Below are 20,900 nucleotides of genomic sequence, written 5' to 3' on the forward strand. Positions count from 1 at the left end.
TGTTCAGTTGTATTCATTTTTGGTTACTAGTATTGTTGAAGCCGTTCGGTTGTATTCAATTTTGGTTACTAGCATCAGTGACGTTCAGTTGTATTTGATTTCTGTTACTAGTATCAATGATGTTGTTCATTTGTATCCGATTTCAGTTACTAATATTAATGATGTTCATTTGTATTCAATTTCAGTTAGTAGTATCTATGACGTTCAGTTGTATTCGATGTTGGTTACTAATATTGATGACATTTAGTTGTATTTGATTTTGGTCACTAATATCAATGATGTGTAGCTGTATTCGACTTTGGTTACTACGATCAATGATGTTGTTCAGTTGTCTTAAATTTCAGTGACTAGTATCAATGACATTCATTTGTATTCGATTTTGGTTACTAGTATTGATGACATTCATTTGTATTCTATATTAGTTACTAGCATTGATAACATTCAGTTGTATTTGATTTCAGTTACTAGTGTCAGCAAAGTTCAGTTGTATTTGATTTTGTTCATGATTATTGATGGCGTCATTCAGTTGGATTCACTTTCAGTTACTAGTATCGATGATGTTTTTCAGTTGTAGTCAATATTGGTTACTAGTAATGATGTTCAATTATATTTGATTTTGGCTATCATTATCAACAACATTGTTTACTTGTATTCAATTTTACTTAATAGTATCAATGACATTCATTTCTATTCAATTTAGGTTACTAGTATCAATGATATTCAGTTGTATTCCATGTCAGTTACTAGTATCAACGTTGTAACAGATCAGTTGTATTTGATTTCATTTAGTAGCACTGATGATATTGTTCAGTTGTATCCAATTTCAGTTGCTAGTATGAATGACATTCAGTTGTATTTGATTTGGGTCACTAGTATCAGTGTTGTTTCGTTTTATTCAATTTTGTTCCTGTATCGATAATGTTCAGTTGTATTTGATTTCAGTAACGAGAATTGATGTTTATATTCAGTTTTGGCTGTTAGTATCTACGATGTTCAGCTGTATTTTATTTCAGTTACTAATATCAATGAAGTTCATTTGTATTTGATGTTGGTTGCTAGTATCAATGACGTTGTCCGTTTGTATCCGATTTTGGTTACTTGTATCAATGACGTTGTTCAGACCTCCGTGAAGCTGGCCCCCCATGTCATCAGAAAATTAATGAAAGAATTGCTGTTTGTGGTGCAAAAATCATTGTTTGTGCTGTTAAGGGTTTTAAGTACTTAAACTTGACATTTTCTGGCCAGTGACGTCACTCAGCCCCCCACCATTGTCCAAATCGCTACAAAATGGTCTCAATCATTTGTGCTACGTGTGTGCTGATTTGTGCCGTTCAAAGAAACGTGTGCTTCTTAAGTTGTTAAGCTTTATTTCTTACACGTGTGGCATCACTCAGAAAAGCATAACCTGGCAGATTGAGACTACCAAGGTGCTCTGCAGAGTGACCAAGGAGGTAATTTTGGCTTCTGGCCATTAAACTGTACAAGTCCTCCTCAAAGTTGTCATCTCCATCCATCCTCAACAATTACAGACCAGTTGCTCTGACATATCACATAAAAGTCCTGGACTGACTGATGTTGGCCCATTTCAGATCTCAGGTCTGTGGCAGTTAGCCTATTACTTTGGCCAAGACTGCTGTGGACTTTAGGAGGTGCAGGACTGTAGAACCATTTTTATCTCTTAGAGAGAAGGTAGACATGGTGAAGGGATACATATGCCTTGGAGTCCACCTCAACAACAGACTGGACTGGAAATACGACACAGAGGCTGTCTACAGGGAAGACAGAGCATACTCTAGTTCTTGAGCATGCTTAGGTCGTATAGGTTCCGTTTACACTTTTTTAAAAATTTTTTGGTTTTAAAATGCGTCTTGGGCAATCGGATCACAAGTGGACAGCGCTAAATACAAGTGTAAACGACCACCAAGACATTGTGATCCGATCACTCAAACCACTTACCGAGGTGGTCTGGGACGCATTTGACCACGTCTTTTGTAATGTAAATGCTAATGTGTCCTGAATGCGTCCCCGACAAGGATGTAACAGGAAAATACGTCATCAATGCAGGACATGGTGGTTGTTTTGGTGACAGCGTGCCAACACTTGAAAAAATGCTTTTCTAACATTCTTCCTTTTTCTTCTTGTCCTGCACTCTTTTGCAAGTCGCAAATGACTTTGTCCTCCTAATCTCAACAGTTGGGACAGCCTGTACATGTATATTAGTTCTTGAAACATTTTTGTTTTCTTAGCTAGCCCGTGCTAAACACATCTGGTGACAGAGACTGACGTAAGCAGGGTGATGTAGGCAGTAACGAAATTTGCACACAAGTGGTCAGCTGGACCCCTTGGAGACACATGTTAGACACCGATTGCCCGAGACACATTTTAAAACCAAGTGTAAATAGGGCCATAATGTGTTCAGCAACATGTTGCAATTTTTTTACCAGTCTGTTGTGCCAAGTGCAATATTCTTTGCTGCTGTCTACTTAGTTACATTTTTAACTGCCTTTATTAATTATGTGAAGTGGCTGCCATCTTATCACCTTTCTTGTGACCCACTCCAATTACTATCTCACTCGAATACTATTTCACCCAGCGGAAGATTGGCAGACAGGACCGAGAATTAGGTGAGGACTAACTATAAATTGAATACACTAGCACACTCAAATGAGAGATGTTACACCATCTTGAGAGGAGGCACTTTGAATGATTCATATCTTGAATGAAAAGATATGGCACTCCATCAAATCTCCTTGCACACTTAGCTTTAAGAGGGCAAAGGTGTACCCAGACAGTGTGTCAAGGTGCATAGTTATCACTGGACACTGCACTGAGTGTACTGGCAAATTGTGCATTTACGGTGAGAGCTTGCCAGAGGACAACACACCAGTGGTGCCGGACTGCACACTCCAGAATGTTAATTACAGTTTTCATACTGGAAAATCAAAGCGTAATTTATCAGGTAATGAAAGAGGTCAGGTGTCTAAGGTCCTCTGGAACGGTCAAGAACCTCCCCATGTGTGGCGAGCTGCAAAAGCTAACAAACTAATGGAAATCGGTGATCCAGAGCCAAGCCATCTACCAAGCCTGGCCACACTGAGAAAGGCAAAACAGGAGAGAGGGAATAAGGAGTAAGGACACAATGACCCTGTCTTTTCACTCCAGCTGATGAAATACAGTGCTTCTCACTGTGGTAGTATTCTTGACATTGGCCTGGACAAGTTCTTTTGTCATTACTGGACTCCCTCTCAGTTACAGGTGTACAAGTCCCTATCAAAGGTCCATGGATCAAGCGTGAGCGTTGATGCCACCGCTACAGTGGTTAAAAACTCAGCAGACCAACAGAGAAGTCAGGACATATCTTCTTATACCAAGGTGTTCTGTCCACACAAGATTCTGGTGTTCACATCCCTGTGGTGCAGATGTTGTCTGAGCGGCATAACATTAATGCCATAGCAAACTGGCTCACTGAGTGGCACAGAGGAGGTGCACCTGTGCCTAGAGAAGCTGTGTGTGACTTCTCTCTTGCAGTTGTAGGGGTTCTTGTCAAGGCCTTCACTCCTCACCCAGACTTATGTAAATGAGTGCTTTGGAGTACTATTTGGCAATCAGTCCCCAAGATTACCTCCCTGTTTCATCTGTGTTGATGTTGCACACTGCATTAAATGATTACTCACTGGGAATGCCTAAGAAACAAGGGAAGTCGGGTGAAGGGCTTCTGTGTCAGAGCCATGGCACAGCTGGTGCAGTGTGTGTCAGTCGACGATGCAAGACACCTGATTCAGTCCATTACAGTTGTGGCCCTTAGTGAGTCTGAGGGGAATGGTGAGAGTGGCATGCCTGTCATCTCAGAGACCTGCAAAGCCAATCTGAAAAGAAGAATTGCAGAGGGCAACCCTAGCACATGCTGGCGTAATGGCCAAAGATGGAATGATAGAAACGTGGAGCAATTCTATGACTGATTGCAACACAGAAGCAAAATCTTGGGTTACTGAAACATGTGCTGAGAGCAAGAGACTTGCCTCACATGTTGGTGACCGGGATAATCTGAGTTTCCTTCCAGAGCTTCTCCCTGACATAATCAGGATGTGCTCGTACCTGCCATTGTGGACTGGTGTTATGGTGCAACATTTTGAAGGCAGCACCATAACTGCAACTTCTGCTCATGTCAAGGCAGAATTCAAAAACTTGAATTCAAAAATGCGGCCTATTCAAACATGACGACTTGCCCATTCGCCTGGACCGCTTTGTAAGCAGACACCTGGATTACACTGAAGGACAGATGAGACTATCCTCTGCAGCTTTCTCTGCAAACAATGGCAAAAACGTGGAACCAAATGAAACTGTGACACCTTCAATGAACTATGATGGCACAGTGAGGCAGGCAGAAGACAACCCGCAGATCCTGGAGCAGTGTGACAGTGCAAATTTCAGAAATCACATCCAAACAAATAAGACTTAATAACTTAAGAAACATAGTAGCACAAATGTTTCTTTGAACGGCACAAATCGGCACAAACGATTGAACCCACTTTGGAGCAATTTGGACAATGATCGGGGGGCTTAGTAATGTCACACATGTAACAAATAAAGCTTAATAACTTAAGAAACGTAGTAACACAAATGTTTCTTTGAACGGCACAAATCAGCACAAATGTAGCACAAACGATTGAGACCATTTTGGAGTGATTTGGACAATGATGGGGGGCTGAGTGACAATGTAAAGTTTAATTACTTAAAACCCTTAACAGCACAAACGATTTTTACGGCACAAACACAGCAGAAACGAACAGCAATACTTACAGCAATAAATAATTGTCTGTTGCCATGGAGGGCCAACTTCATAGAGGTGTTGTTCAGTTGTATTTGATTTAGGTTACTAGCATCAATGATATTTTTCAGTTGTATTCAATTTCATTTACTAGTGTCAATGGCTTTTTTATATTATATATTATTTGTAGTATATATTTTTGTCACTCGTAACAATCAGTTTGATTTCAGTAACTAGATTTGACGTTCGTTTGTATTCGATTACAGTTATTAGTCTCGATGACATTCAGTTGTATATGAGTTCAGTTACTGGTATCAGTGAAGTTCATTTGTATCCAATTTTAGTTACTAGTATCAGTCACGTTGTTCAGTTGTATTTGATTTCAGTTACTAGTGTCAATGATATTGTTCAGTTGTATTTGATTTCGGTTACTAATTTTGATGATTTTCAGATGTGCTCGATCTTGGTTAGTAGTATCGATGATGTTAAGTTGCATTCAATATCGGTTACTAGTATCTCTTATGTTCAGTTGTGTTTGATTTCAGTAACTTATATTGACCTTGTTTATTCATATTCAATTTCAGTTACTAGTGTTGGTGATGTTCAGTTGTATTCAATTTTGATTACTAGTATCAGTGCTTCTAGTAGTTTACCATTATTTTTGATCAACCCCTTGTCATATTTTTGGAGACTTTCGCCAAGTCTCAAGTGGTGAAATTTCTTACACTGCTGCACTGTGTCAAAATACTACTACGCCCCAAATATTCCAAGCTCCCCATGCTTGTTGGCCAGCACCCATTACCCTGCTACAGAAGGAAAGGTGCTGTCACAGTGGGAGTGAAAATTCTAAATCTGGAGTCAAAGGCATTTTTTCTGGTATCATTGACATGTAATTACCCATTTGTTGTCTGTGCACTGCTTTTTGCAATTAGAATCAGGCCCAGAGATTCAAATACAGGGTGTGAAGAAATGTACTAACAGTCACATAAAACAGCAAGCTCTCAGAAGCAACGGAATTCCCTTAATTCTCGGACTGTATTTTACAGGCTAAAACCAGTAGATCTGTATCTCCCGAAGGGTTGGCTAAGTTGTGGGAAAATGTTGGCTTGTCACAATTACATATTGTACTCTTGCCCATAATATTATTTATTCAGAATTTTAAGTGGAGCATCATTGAAACAAATAACACAGAACTGGTGAAATCCAGAGGTATTATCTATTCAAAAACAGAGAAAGGTGGTTAATAATATACAGGTCATTAATAGCGAATACTTAGCAGAATCAGACGTCAGTAAGATTGGTGCAGCACTATGGTCTATGCTCCCCCAGACAGACCTCAGTGCACCCCAGCTGTCTCCTTATATCCTGATGTCTACATAGTATTCTTGACTTTTTGTGCAACCCCGTGGATTGCAGTTGCACCCGTCTGTATTTTCTCCTGGCGCTGAGCCTGCAGCAAGACTTGTATTGGAGTGTAAAAAAAAAATGAATGGGAAATGCTTTTGCAACTGTAAAAAATGTTTCTTAAAATTTGTATATAGTTTTTGTTGTTCCCTCAAATGTTTGCTTTTCCATAAGAATAAATATCAAAATGAAAAACAACACAGATGCTCTGGAAAAGAAATGTGAGTATGCAGATTAATGCAGCAGTGATGCAATAAAAAGATGCAGAAAGGCTCTCTCTGTTTTAGAAATCTATAGCAGCATTAATGCACTGTTAGATTGATGACTAGTTTACCAAGAATATAAAACCCATAATGATGCTATATAGATTTAGGTTAATTTCCCTTTATAGATCATCTGGGAGTAAAAGGGTGAATGCATTTCTGTTCGAACTAATGACAGTTTCCATGCACAGTCTGGAATAATTCCTCTTTGCTAAAAGCTCAAATTGTTATAAATATGATTTTGAGCATGATGTGCACAGTTTGAACTTAGCTCCCCCAGATGACTGTTGCACTCAGGATCCAGCTAAGATTACTGTTGCCCCTCTCAGTATTGTTCAGTATACTTTCGTGTGCTCTTGTAATGTATGTAGAGTATTGCTCACATCACATTAAGTAAACTAAGCTGGGTGCATTTTGTTCATTTTCTTAAAAACATTATAATAAACATTTACTCTGAGAGGAAATCTCAATGTCACTATTTCAATTTAGTTAGTTGTCACTCAGTTTCTTATATGGATTTACCTAAAAGTTGGTTTACATTGATGGTTCTCAACCCTTATTGCTGTACTTGTGTAAACAACATTATTAATTTATAGAATTTGCTTAACCAAATCAGAATCGACCAAACATAAAAATTACAGAAGCATATCATGATCTATGTTTTATTCTTTAATGAATATTGAATTTTATTCATCAATGAATTTTTTGTTTGTGTTCAAAACAAGGTAGTTTGAGATGTTATTGATGAATGATTACTGCGATATTTACTATGTTAGAGGAAGCTAGAGCTATTAGTGTTTAGCTGTCATTGAAAAGTTTTTCCACAAAAATGAATCAGTTAAATCAATTTGATGTCCAGTGCTGTTGATTTTTGTCCCTGCCTCCGTTCTGTGTCATCATTTCTTAAGAGCTTTGGTAGCTCATCTCTGTACAGGTGATATTTTCACAATGTATTGATCTAAAATAAAGGGCCAGACAGGCATAGACAGAGGGACAACTATTGTATTTATTTTAGTTTTTATTTTTATTGTGAAAATTCATGGGAATATTTTCATGTATTTTGTAAATGTACATGCTACTGACAAAGAGTTTATAGTTAATGTTTTATGTTAAAGTTTGGACAACATTTTTTCTAAGAGGAGGTGTATAACCTATTTGTAGAATGTCTTGTGTAAGCATAGTCACTCAAGATGTTGGGTCCAAACCCAGGCATGATTAACTGTAAGATGAATTGGTTTATTATCATTTATGCCTGCAACTGTTACATACAGTATATATTGTTCCTGTAAGTATTATTTCACTTTGGTAAGCAGCTGGCTTGTATCAGAGTATGTTTAGATAATGAAATGTAAAGCTGAACAAGTCCTTTTCATTCTAAATTACATGTGTGCAAACTCTCCATTTACCATATTGATTTTTCTTCCTAGCAATATATCTACTGTTCTGTCTTTCTCTGCATATACCTGTGTGTAAATAGTTCAGTATGCATACATCATGAGTGTATGTTCAGTCCAGGGCATGTGTTTTGTGTTGCAAAACTATTTAGTGAAATTTTCAGATCTTTTATTTTCATGCTAGTGTAGCCAGCAACTAGTGTGCATTGATTCTTACACCCCCCCCCCCCCCCCCCAACCCCCACCCCGCTTCTCCAGTGAGCTTGTGATTGCCACTCACCTGAACGCTGATGTGTTTGTTTGCACAGTAGAGCGCTCCTGGCCAGTGGACACGGGGACTTGCCAGGTCTCCATCATTTAAAAAAGGACAATTAGGTACCAAAATCCAAAGTGGGAATCGGAGAGCACCCAAATTAACATTCTTTCCCAGGCAGTATTGGGCATCTGTGTGTTAACGACCCCCACCTCCCAAACGAGGAAAGGGGCAACTTATGGCTCCCTGCCAGATGCTTGGCTGCATGCACTTTTAACTCCCTGACTTGAGACTGTTTATCAGATGAAAACAATTTAATTTGCCTAGTCATTAGTCATAATAAAACACTTAGCCCAGCTGACAGATTCCCTAACTCACTGCCCTCTTCGGTTTGTCTTTAAAGCAAGCCATGTCAGAAGAGAGTGCAAAATGATGAAAGCCATTGTTTAAATCTCTTTTTCTTTCTTCAGGTTTTTCTCTTAAATTTGATTTTCATCTCACCATCCCTCCCCTCTTTTCCTCAAGGTTCATTTTATCAGATGTCTACTGAGCCTAAAGCCAACAGTGATTTTGGATTTCCATGTGAGTTGTTGTAATTTTATTTTGGCTCATTGCTTTTTATTTTATTTTACTTTTTTTAATTATTTCATGTTTCACATGTCTGCCTGAACGTCTGCAGTCTATTTACATTGTTTTGCTTCCAAATGATGTCTTTTCATTCCCTTTCTCTCTGCTTGACCCTTCAGCCGACTGCTTTTCTCCTCTTTGATGCAATGCTTTTCTGTGGAGCTGCGTTCACTGGCCATTATTTTTTAATTTCTCTCTCTGACAAACAAAAATATTTGACTGGAGCATAACAGAGATTCTTCTCAGTCCTTAAGTAATGCAGTTGCATATTAAAAATAATTGTACTTCGTTTTCTATTTCTCATGTTTCTCCAATCCATTCCCGATCAAAGCCATGTATTAGTATATGTGATGCATTTTAATGCACACATTTAAATAGCTTGTTGGCTTTTTCTACAATCCATGCATTTAGGATGCTGCATCTTAAGTAAAGGCCTGCATGGGCCTAAAACTAAAACCCAAGCCCATCCCAACCCATTCACTTCAATACACAAAAACCAAACCTAGCCTCAAGAAGATAACTTTATCTGTTCTGGCCGGAACCCAAACAAAGTGGGACACTTGCATGAAAATGCTAGTAATGCCAAAACTGGCTGCTGGTAATAATGAAACGAAATCAAAATCAAATTCTGCGTAAATATAGCAAAGTAATCTAACCAAATGCTCTCCTTTTGGTACAGGACTTCATTCAGTGAAAAAATTATGAACAAGTAAACAAATAAAAATGGGAGAATTTAACTCAACAGTTCAACGAATGAACAGGCCTTTTCAGTAAATAAATTCATCTTCCATTCAAGCTTGATATGTTTGGTAGTCTTAAAAACATTCATTTTCATTGTGTATATGTCATTCGTTCAAAGTGAGATTTTAGCCCAGATTTTGCAGCAGTGCACTCAAACCTGGCATCCGTAAATGCTGAGCTGGCTTGACCAATACACGAATTCTGTAATGCAATTATAGGCCTGAATCTTCCTGAACCCAACATGTTTCGTTGGGTCACATCAGATTGGGGTCAGGTTACAGGCTTTAGTTTTAAGGGGTAACTACAGGAAAGCAAGAAGGATAGGCACATTTAGTGCGCATTATAGTGTCTGCTTTTCACACATTTGTGCATCACTGATGCATCTAGTGGACAAAAAAAAAAAAAAAACATTTTCATTAGCACAGAGCTCTAGCAGATGGCAGAAAGGGGTTGGACTTTACATAAAAACAGAAAGTGATGTGACTATGTGACCAACTATAGGGATTGATGAGGCAGGTCCTGAACTTCCAAGCTTCTGTGTAGGGTACAAATGTTTTTTTTTTTCCCTTTTCACACAACAAGCACTATCCTCTAATTTCAATCAGTAGACTCAAAGGAATCAAAAGCTAATCAGTTATGTTTCCTCATGTGGTGTATCAAGGCCAGTCATAAGTGTGAGCTGTGTGTGCAGTACAGCTCTTTTCTCTGCTTGCTGCCGCCTCTTAGAATCTTGACATTTAGGGTGAATCACAGCTTTAGTTTTCCTGACTTAAATTGCCCAGCTGTGAAAAACTCTGGGAATCAATAGATGGATAATCAGAGTTGCAGATACCTCTTTTGCGTGCCTCCCCACCCCCTCACCCCCTGTTGAGGCCACGAAGCTGGCAGGTAATCAAACTCCGCTACCCTCTACCCCACCCAAACCACTCTGCATAACGCCCAGGTGGCTTAATTAGAAACAAGGGGATCATTAGGATCAATCACTCACTTTCACTCACCCTTCAGTTCACATCCCCTTCTGAACACAGAGGCACTGTTCCTTTTATGCACATAATTATATACATAAAGTTTTTTCCAGAAGGAAAGGTCAAGCGCTGATTATGTATGAAAGCAATCTTTTGCTCGTACATTTGCACACTATTGTTTGATCCACCCCTGAACATATCTGCAGTTTAAATGATGGAAGACAATATGTTTAGATAAAAGATATATTGTGTCATGAAGTCCGATGTTCATCTGTCATGCCTCAGTTTTTTCCTGCTAATGATGATATTCGGTGTGCAGGACCGAAGGGCCAGTCTATGGTAGGGCTGGACAATATGGTCTATAAATAATATCACAATATTTTTAGGCTATATCGCGATACACCATATATATCTCGATATTTTGAAATCTCCTCTAAAGCACTTCATAAATGCTCCATTTAACTCTTTGATGCATACTATCACACCAGTATGATGATTATAATAGTCCCTGCAACATGTGTCTGCATTAAAACATTCTTGTTTATATTCATTAGTGGTTTCTATTGGAACAATTTTAAACTTGCATGCAAAAAGGGGGAAATCACAACCAAGTTAAATTTAACAAAACTGTATTTTGCTGCATATTTTGCAGATAACTGTTGTTTGTTCAACATCTTCCTTGCGATACCAGGGCTGCAGAATAACTTTTCCACTGGTAGCACTGGTGGTACCAACTTTTTCAGTTGGTCGCACCAGCACATGATTTGGCACCCTTTTTTTTTTGGTACAGCATGGTATTAATCAATGACGTTGCATGCTGATGAATAGTTGTCTTAATTTGCATACCCTAGTTTTGAACCTGCATACCCTAGCTTTGCATTGATGTAAAGCACCAAAACAGCCTAATCATCATGCACTCGCACAAATTCGACCACGTGAAATTTTAACTCACACACTCTCAAAAGTCTGGAGCCCTGGATACCCAAACCACTGCCAGACAGTGGATGCAGTGCTGTTTCTTTTTTGGAACCAATTCATCCGCCTCCATCTTCTATTACCGTTTCAGAACTCAGCACGTATAAACTAGCTTTGGCGCTTCACTTATTTCGCTCTCTCTCTCTCAGGCTCTTTCCCTGTTCCCTCCAGATACAAAAACACACGTCTCATCTATATACGTCACACACACTCACCCAGGAGAGTGGTCTGGATGGGCAGGCGAGTGTGTGTGAGACGTATGTATGTGAGTTTTTTTCTTTTTGTGTCTGTGAGAGGGAGAGAGCCATATTAGATAGTGAGAGAAGCGAAATGCCAAAGCAAGTCTCATGCTAGCGGCTTAAAAAAATGACGTGACAATTTGTACTTGATGTTCACAATATAGTCATTTACTACATCCCACGTAGAACAAGCCGTGATACATCGAGCACATTCGATATATCGCCCACCCCTTAGTCTATGGGTTAGACCTTGTTTTCTGACTGTATTGGATTCATTCCTAGGCCATAGTGATGAACCCCAGATGATACATTGCAGGGTGGATTGACATTGATTGGTGCCGCCTTTTATTGAAGTTGCAAGTCCACAAGCAAGACAGTTGGAGAGACCCCCCCCCCCTCCCCAAGTCTCTGAGAAAATCTTCTCTCTCCTTGATATACTCCTTAACCAGTGTCTTATGGGAAACAGCAAGGAAACATGTCTGCCCATCATGAAAGTGATGGCCTCATCACCTCAAATTACCATCGCTTTCATTGACAGGGAAGGAGCTAACTTGTAGTTAACACTGCCCTCTAGTGCCAGACAATGACAGAAAGTCATCTACAGGCACCGTGTAGGAATCATAACTTTAGACTAGAACTAGACAGAACTAGGCTAGCACCAAAGGCTGGAATTAGTTTCCTTTTTGGGGTTGGGGCTCTATTCAGTGCTATGTACTGCGTTGTTTGTATACGATATCTGTATGTATGTACAGACATCTTTTTGTCCACATGATTAATGGCAAGCAGTCTCCATAAAAAAGCTGACCCGTAAGTACCCAGCGATTTATAGATTTAGTACATCTCACATTGATCTCAGTGCCTTTGGGTGCAAAGCAGTGAACAGAGTGTGACATGTTAGTATATGAGTATTCATTGAGGATTTTATTGACGTAAGATGCATAGTGTTCTGATTCCATCTCTTGTAAGGTATGTTTGGAGAGCTATTTAAGTAGGTGTCTCTACGATAGTATGTATATTCTCTAAAAGCTTTGTTCAGACAACTTTATTTACATCTATTTATTTATTCTTTTTCACATTGTTCTGTCTCCCCATTAAACATTACCATTCTGTAGCAGTAAGGCTTTCACCAGTCTTCAGAAATGTGTCTTTGTAGGAAAGTCACAGTGGCCATGTATTACGCTAAGAAAGTTCCTCCACCCTGCTTGTCACATACAGCCACATAAAGTATTGTTAAATCATCAATTCCTTGACACTGAAGGAAGTTAATTGCAGTCATTAATGTGACAACACATGCACAAAGGCTTCCAGTTTTCCAATCTGTTCACTGTGTGGTGTAATGAAGGCCTGTCAAAGACTCCATCACAGCCCGCTGCTCCACAAAAGCACAGCTCTCTGGGAATCTGTCAGTGGGGCCGGGATGGAAAAACTCATCGAGAAAAACCATGAAAGAAGAAATCTGAAGCCGAGGCATTTTCAAACCAAAGCCTTTGCTAAATCTAATCCATGAAGTCTTGAAGCAGACACACAAACTGGGAGACAGAGAGAGAGGAAGCGAAAGAGGTAGCAAATATGTGCAGTCCATGTAGCAGAATAACTAAACTGTACAGTGTTTATCTTGATGGCAGAAACTATGTTCATCTGCAAAGCGCTGTCTAGTAGAACCTACTAGAATACATGCATGCGCATACCTTTGCTTTACTAACATGGACAAGGTTATGTAAGACGTGCAGCAAAATTCAATTAATGTAATGTTGCAAAGCCACTTTAAAGTTGAGATTCTTTGTTCTTGCTCCCTTCAATGTTAACAAGGAGTGTAATGACCTTGCACTTCATTTAAGCCCTAAGATTTTTTATAGCTGGCATTGTTTCATAGAAAATGGTCCAGTGCATCGGAACAATTTAGATTAGATTTTAGAACTGAAATTAGTTTCATTTTTATTCTTAGAATGTTTTGGACTGAGGGAAAAAGCGGGTAATCTCCTTAATTAATTGTTGAATTAATTGAGGCTGAGATTTAATTAAAAAAAGGCTGTGTGTGTCTGTTTTTTTGCTGCAGTATATTGGTGGCAGACACATGAAGGGTTTGCACTGATAAATGTTTATTTTTAAGATGTAATATATTCCAACCACAATACTAGAAGAGTTGATTGAGCTTGTTCCTGACCTTAACCTTCATAGTAAAACAGTTGGAGTAGTCCTGCAAACACTGACCTGGACATTCCCCTCATTTCTGCTGCCTTCACCCTGCAGCTGCACCCAGCACAGACGACATGGCGCTGTATGTGGGCATTGTCATCGCAGTCATCATGTGTCTGGTTATCTCTGTCATCGTGGCACTCTTCATCTACCGCAAGAACCACCGCGACTTCGACTCTGACATCATGGACTCCTCCGCCCTCAACGGAGGCTTTCAGCCTGTCAACATAAAAACAGCTCGAACAGGTGGGTGAGGAAGTGAATGTAATAGAGATGCCTTTGTGTGTATTTTGCGCATATTTTTCTAACATTTAAAATCCATGGTGTGTTGGAGAGGAGCAGAGACATGCAGAGCTTGCTATCTAGAGCTTCCTTCCTAAAAACAAATGAGTATGAGTGGAGTGGAGACCATTAGAATGCTTGTCACTCTGAGCTGAAGGCCAACATTAATGAATAGTGACGTCTCTGTTTGGCTTGTTAATCATTAATAACATATTTTGCTGTGGGCCACAGAGTAAAGATGGGCAGGCTGGTGAAATAAACATTCTGAAAGAGTACTGCTGCACATTTTTTGCTGCCCCACCTGGGGGTTGAGCTTACAACTTTTAGGGTAACAAGCCCTGTTCCTTACCACTATACCACCCAGAAGGACCTGAAGGTAGAATTTCAGCAGTTAGCTGCTACTCTCTTCATTTAACCAACTTTAAAATCTGAACACCAGAATGGGTGACATCACTCCATTTATTGCTACTGGATGCCCAATATGCCCTGTGCTGCACATGTATGACATGCAAAGTGAGCAAAAAAAAAACTGAAATGGGATAATTTTACAGTGTATGGAAAGGGCCTTATTTTGTAATGCTGCATGAAAATATATTGTACTTAATTCACCTCAAGTTTTCCATGCTGTGCTTGTCTTAAACCAGTTGCTAGTTTTGAAATGTAAATGAACAGAGGTGAAGCCATTCAGTAGACGTGCATGGATTCAGAGAGAGTGCCTTTGTTTTTGTGCTGAGTGAAGCTAAATATTAATGGGTGATCTGACTGCACTGTGCTGACCTGGACCATGGCAGCTAAGGGGAAATAGGGGGTGGACCATGGTGAACCCTCAATATGTTTTCCACATCCACTCCACTCTACTCATTTAAATAATCCAGTGTCAGAACACTATGCACACTGGAATACATTTGTAATTACCACTTAATTACTGATTTAATGTGCCATTCAGTCCAGCCTGTGTTGGAATGCCCATATTGACTACATGTGCAAGAAAGTCTAAGCAGTGACCTTTTCTGTAATGCATCTGAAGAGAACCACCATTATCTCCCTGTGGAGGATCTGGTGACAGTAAGGGTAAATCAAGCTGAGTGCAGGCTTGAACTTAAGAGGTTCAGCTTGACTTGCTCTTACTCCATGTCTGATGTACAAGCTTGACAGAGAAATTTGCCAGAACACTTCTCTCAGCCACTCAGTGCAGACAGATGGTATGACCTCTTAGAGCATCTGTCAGTAAATGTAATAGCTCGTCCACTTTGCTGGACTTGATTGCTTACAGAGCTCAACATTACAGAGTCAGTGAAATATATATATATACTCTAAAGTAACAGGTTGCAACTTTATTTTAAGGAATTGACGCATTTTAATCTGTGACAAATTTACATAATTATTTTAAAGTTTTTAACATTGTTTAGTGTAAAACTTTAAAATGCCAATTGTACTGATTTGTTTTGTCTGTGTCTCAATTATTGTACGTTTATGTCTAATTATTCACTACAGAGCTCCATTGTATTTGAATGCATAGCCGATTTACTGTATTTGTCTGATTATTTAGAATTATTCTTATCCTGTAATAATAACAAATAGATGAAAGCAAGTGAGAGAGATTCACAATTATTCACATTTTCTGTAAAATGAAATATTTCACCATAAACGCCTGCCTTACCCAGCGGATCTCCTGACCGCGCCCCCTGACCTCACCTCCGCGGCTGCCATGTACCGTGGTCCCGTCTACGCCCTCCATGACGTGTCTGACAAAATCCCCATGACCAACTCTCCGCTGCTGGATCCGCTGCCCAACCTCAAGATCAAGGTGTATAATTCCTCTGGCCTGGTCACCCCCCAGGAGGACCCCTCTGACGTCACCTCCAAACTCTCCCCCAAGCTCACGCACTCACTGCTGGATGGTGAGGCCATGAACCTCCGTAGCCAGAGCTTGGCTCGAACCCGGGACCCATCCTGCACTGCGTTCGGATCCTTCAACTCACTGGGAGGACATCTCATTGTTCCAAATTCAGGTAGATATGGGTGTGGATAGGGGTGTAGAGGCACAAACTAGGGAACCTGCACCTTTGTTTATATGCATTTTTGATCTTATTTTGTTCATTTAATTTATTACTATTATTATTTTAACCCCTTATTTTTAAGGGAGTCAATTACTAAAAAGTGTTTTGTCACTACCTGTATTGTCTGTATGAAAAGGACCTGATTTTTAGGTGAGAAATCTTCAAAACATCATATACAATATGAACTGGATTAAGTGAGAGTTCTTATTGACCATTGCATTTTTGCGCAGAAGCACAGATGTCACTGTTGCCATGGGTAGCCAGGACCTTTTGAAGGACTGGAGCTTTAATGTACTCAGTACATCAACAGTGCCATTTGTGACAGTGTTAGAAATAACAGTATCACACATACACACATTACAAAACCAATGTAACAGTAAATGGTACCAGAATCCCACTGGGGATAAAGTGCAAGAAAATAGGTAGAGAGGTTTTGAACCAATTGGAGGTGTTGGTTCCTTGCTTTTACGCTCCAGTCCCACTTGCCTCTTCTAATGATGGACACAAAAATGAGGCTGTTCATCAGGGCATCCATGTATATTCATGCTTTCAAGATATCCTAAAGACCCCCTGCACATGCCTTCACCACTGTTATGAGGCCCTGATATAAGAAACCAGCAGCTGTGTGGGTTGGATTTCTCCTCAGCCTTTTTGTTTTGATTACAGGGTCTTGGGGTCTCTCATGGAGACAGAATCTGAAGTCCTTATGTATTCCCCCGCCCAGTCTGAAAACACCCCGAAAGATTATAAGTCTCCTCAAACTTATCTCTCTACTCACTGACCATTTGTCCTTAATTTTGACTCACAGTTAGGAACATGTTATCAGGAATAAACAAAATGAATGAAAAACATATTTTGTACTTAAAAAAGAAACACTTCTATTACAAACCTTAAAGGACAAGTTAATTGAATACAAGGTTTACTGGCTACTGAGCCAGTGTAATAAACAGTTTCTTGCAGTCTGTCAAACAAAGCCTAGAAGTGTACCGATAAATGTTGATTTGCGAAAGATGTCTGCAATCATTGTGTGATGTCCCCTACATGTGGCAGTTAATTACACTAAAACATAAATTATGAAGTTATAGCGTAGTTTAATCTAGGTTGCCCCATACTCCTGCATTTAGCTGCCTTTCACACTGCACAGTAAACACTTCCAAGGAGAGCAGGATACACACATAATAATGCCTAATGTAGTCCATAAATATTGTATGTATATGAGCTATTGTATGAGCTATTATTGTCGCTGCTGTCATTTATTTTTCTTTGAAACATGTATTTAGTGACACAAGTCTCCTTCCTGATGGGACATCACATGTTTGAGGCATCACTGGATTAGCTTTCCTTTGACTTGTGAATTCATGTCTGTTGAGCTGTCTCTTTGACTATTCATAAGGTCATATGTTTTTGTCAAATTGAGCCAAGCTAAATCCCAGCTATTAATGGCTGCACAGTTATATAGTTGACTTTGAAAAGATACAAGCAGCAGTGACAGTGATATCATCACTCCATCCTTTCTTCTCAAATTCCATTTTCATTCCAGGTTGAAAGCAAGTGTCTTTTAAAATGCATCAGAGAAAAATTGTTATTGTCCATCTATTCAAAGTATGAAATCACGTTTCATTTTTTTCGAATAGGCCTAGCTCAAGGTGAGAATGTATAATTCAGGTATCATTAATTCTAATGACCACAATAGACATCGAAAGCTGGGTAACAATGAAGGTGACGCACCTCTTTATTTGCGGCATATGCATATGGAAAAGAATTTATATATGTGACAAATTTACCATGGAAGAAAGTCACAGACTAAGAGAGAAATAGAATTCTCACATCTGTCTCCTGGTGTTCCAAAAGGATGTATTTGCCATTAATGAATTAAAATACACACACTTATCCGTGCACTGTGCTGTGAAATGTTTTAGAGCCACGCATGACTATGATTCTCTGGAGGAGCAGGTGAATACGATTGGCCCTAAAGTGTGAAAGAATCTGTATATATGGTCTATTACAGTATGGATTTTATTTGCTACGTGATTGGACTGGGTATCACCCCAGTGGGTGGGTATCGCCCCATGGTACTAAACCCTAAGCACTGCGTGTGATTCTTGTGCTAATCCATGGGCACCCCTGAGAATGACTAGGTAAAACCAGGAGAGAGCGCAACCCACAGAAGTGTTGCCGAGTATATATATTGCACAGCCATTACCTTGTTGATGAACTCAAATCATGAAACAGACAATAGATCCAGCCTGCATGGGAACTTAGATTTCCTCTTTGTCCCTTTCACAGAGAAATTCATTCAGCATTAGTTTACCTTCTTATGGCTGAGTTTTACTGTCCTGATGCTGTTCTCTTCAGGGTAAGAGAAAAAATGTCACTCCTTGATAACTTCACCATTACAACACAAGAAGTCATCAAACTTTCATAATTGGTGTAGAGAGCTGGGCACTTCTTGCAGCCATGACAAAATCACCCAGAAAGTGGAAATACTGTAAAAGAAATACTTGGATATTTGGAATTGAAATTGTGCATATGTGTACAGATGCATGTGAGTATGTGCACTATGAGTGCGTGTGTGTGTGTGTGTGTACGCGTGCATGTGTGTTATGCTTTGGGGAGAGTGATGTCGGTGTCTGTCTGGCTGTGACAGTGACACGTTGTCTTTGTTATGTCCTGCAGGTGTGAGCTTGCTTGTGCCGGCAGGAGCCATCCCTCAAGGCCGAGTGTATGAGATGTACGTGACAGTACACAGGAAGGACAGCATGAGGTAAAGTCTCACTTCTCCAACCTCCTTGGTCAGGACAGCCTGTGAATTTTTTTATAAAAGTGCAAGAAAAATTTGTATATAGAAATAACCCCTTCTCCATCCCCACCCACTGCCACACAACTTGCAAACATCTCTCCATTTGGAAAATATGATTTTCCTCTTTAGCCTGCAGAACTGTCTGATGAAAATTCATTACGCTCCCGGAGACAGTACATTACGCTCCCGGAGACTCTCCCCATTTTCTGCAGATGTATAAGAAATCTTAGTATCTCAAATGTGAAATGTGTCTTGTGTGTTGCACTGTGCAGTGTGGATACCAGAGTTCACCCTCATTCTGTTCTCTGTGTTTCCAGGCCCCCTGTGGAGGATACACAGACTGTTCTGAGTCCAGTGGTGAGCTGTGGGCCCCCAGGGGCCCTCCTAACCCGTCCTGTTATTATCACCATGCACCACTGTGCCAAAGCCAACAGCGAGGACTGGCATATCCAGCTCAAGAGCCAGTCGCAGCAGGGCCAATGGGAGGTGAGGATCACAGGGGCTCTACCAGGATCATACTTTACCTGCTGCAGATCTGCAAAGTTGCTTCTTGAATTGTACGCTTGGCACCACAACAGAGAAGTGGTCATTGAGAAATGGTTTTCTGGTACAGCATGGAGTAAAGAATATGTCTCTTTTTCATTACATTACATTATTGCCATACAGCGGACACTCTTATCCAGAGCGACTTACATAGGCTACTTTTTTATACATGGTTATACATATTTTATACATTTTTATACGTTATCCATTTGTACCGCTGGATGTTTACTGGATGCAATTCTGGGTTGAGTACCTTGCCCAAGGGTACAGCAGCAGTGCCTCAGCAGGGAATCAAACCGATAACCTTTCAGTTATTAGTGCTGCTACTTACCACTATGCTACACTATGACAATACTATTTCTCTCGTGATACTGTCAATTGTTGAGACCCAGCTGTTCTTGTTTGAACATTGGTTTCTTGCGTGCTTTTTGTCTATACACACGTCTGTGCATTTGTGTATGTCTGCATGTGTATTGCAGATGACTGGGCTGCCTAATGTTGGCTCCTGGGATTGCTGAGCACAGGTTACAGACCTGTAACAGGGCTGAGAATGGACACAGCCAGACTGGAAAATGGTTAGAAGCTGAGAAAAGGGTGGTGAACATGAGCTTCAGTTGTTCATCATGGCAGCAGGAGAAAGGGGAGCAGAACTGTCTGCTCCTTGCCTGGTTCAGTAAGCAGGAGAGAAACTCAATTAGAGAAGAGAAAATCGCTCACACATTGTTATCAGGAGGAATTTTCTGCAACTTTCCCTCTGTGTGTTTCTCTCTCTCTCTCTCCGCGAGCGCTGTTTCTTTAGAAGATGAGAGACGTGAGGTTTGGGGCTCCATGCGGCTGCATTTGTGATACGGTGACACCCCCCTGGCCCTGTTATTAATGGTGTTGCAAACGGTGTTGGCGATAAGTTTGGCTGGAGGCATCGGAGTGAACAAATCCTGGGGCCGGGCCTGTGTGCTGCCCTTCATTGTTATCGCACGCGAACACTGCTCCGCTCTCTAATTACTGACGCGGGGGCTCGCGAGGCACGTACGGCTCTGTCAGTCGCCCCGCACTCCGACAGAGCTGCAGCTCTGCACACAGCCGCAGTGCACCTTCCTCCCCCCACACAGCTGAGTGCGGGAAAGAAGTCTCGTGCATCTGAATGAGGGTTAAGCCGTTGTTTTAATCGGGAACTGTAAATTGTAAATTGGATTAATACAGCTATCAGAAGCACTTCTCTGTTTCTTCAGTCTCAAATACCTGTAAATGTACCAGATACTCACTCAATAGTGTTTGACCTTGCCCTATAATATCCTTTATTTTGGTTTTACATGGATTAAGCAATGCAATGAGAGCTTGTGGAAAGGGCTTGATGTGGGCATGAAAAAGGCAACATGTGTGGTGTATGGAT

At 40.3% G+C, this 20,900-nt stretch overlaps 1 protein-coding gene across 1 annotated transcript in view; it reads left to right on the forward strand.

Annotated features, from left to right (window-relative positions):
• The window catches only part of LOC118777421 (netrin receptor UNC5C-like), a 152,975-nt gene that overhangs the window by 123,347 nt on the left and 8,728 nt on the right, over positions 1 to 20,900 (forward strand). The window contains exons 8-12 of the mRNA XM_036528296.1: positions 8,608 to 8,664; positions 13,880 to 14,071; positions 15,772 to 16,119; positions 18,844 to 18,931; positions 19,285 to 19,453. Of these exons, the coding sequence (XP_036384189.1) occupies positions 8,608 to 8,664; positions 13,880 to 14,071; positions 15,772 to 16,119; positions 18,844 to 18,931; positions 19,285 to 19,453 (854 nt within the window). The remainder of the gene's footprint in view (positions 1 to 8,607; positions 8,665 to 13,879; positions 14,072 to 15,771; positions 16,120 to 18,843; positions 18,932 to 19,284; positions 19,454 to 20,900) is intronic.

Source organism: Megalops cyprinoides, chromosome 5 (genome assembly GCF_013368585.1).
Source record: "Megalops cyprinoides isolate fMegCyp1 chromosome 5, fMegCyp1.pri, whole genome shotgun sequence".
Taxonomy (NCBI): Eukaryota; Metazoa; Chordata; class Actinopteri; order Elopiformes; family Megalopidae; genus Megalops; species Megalops cyprinoides.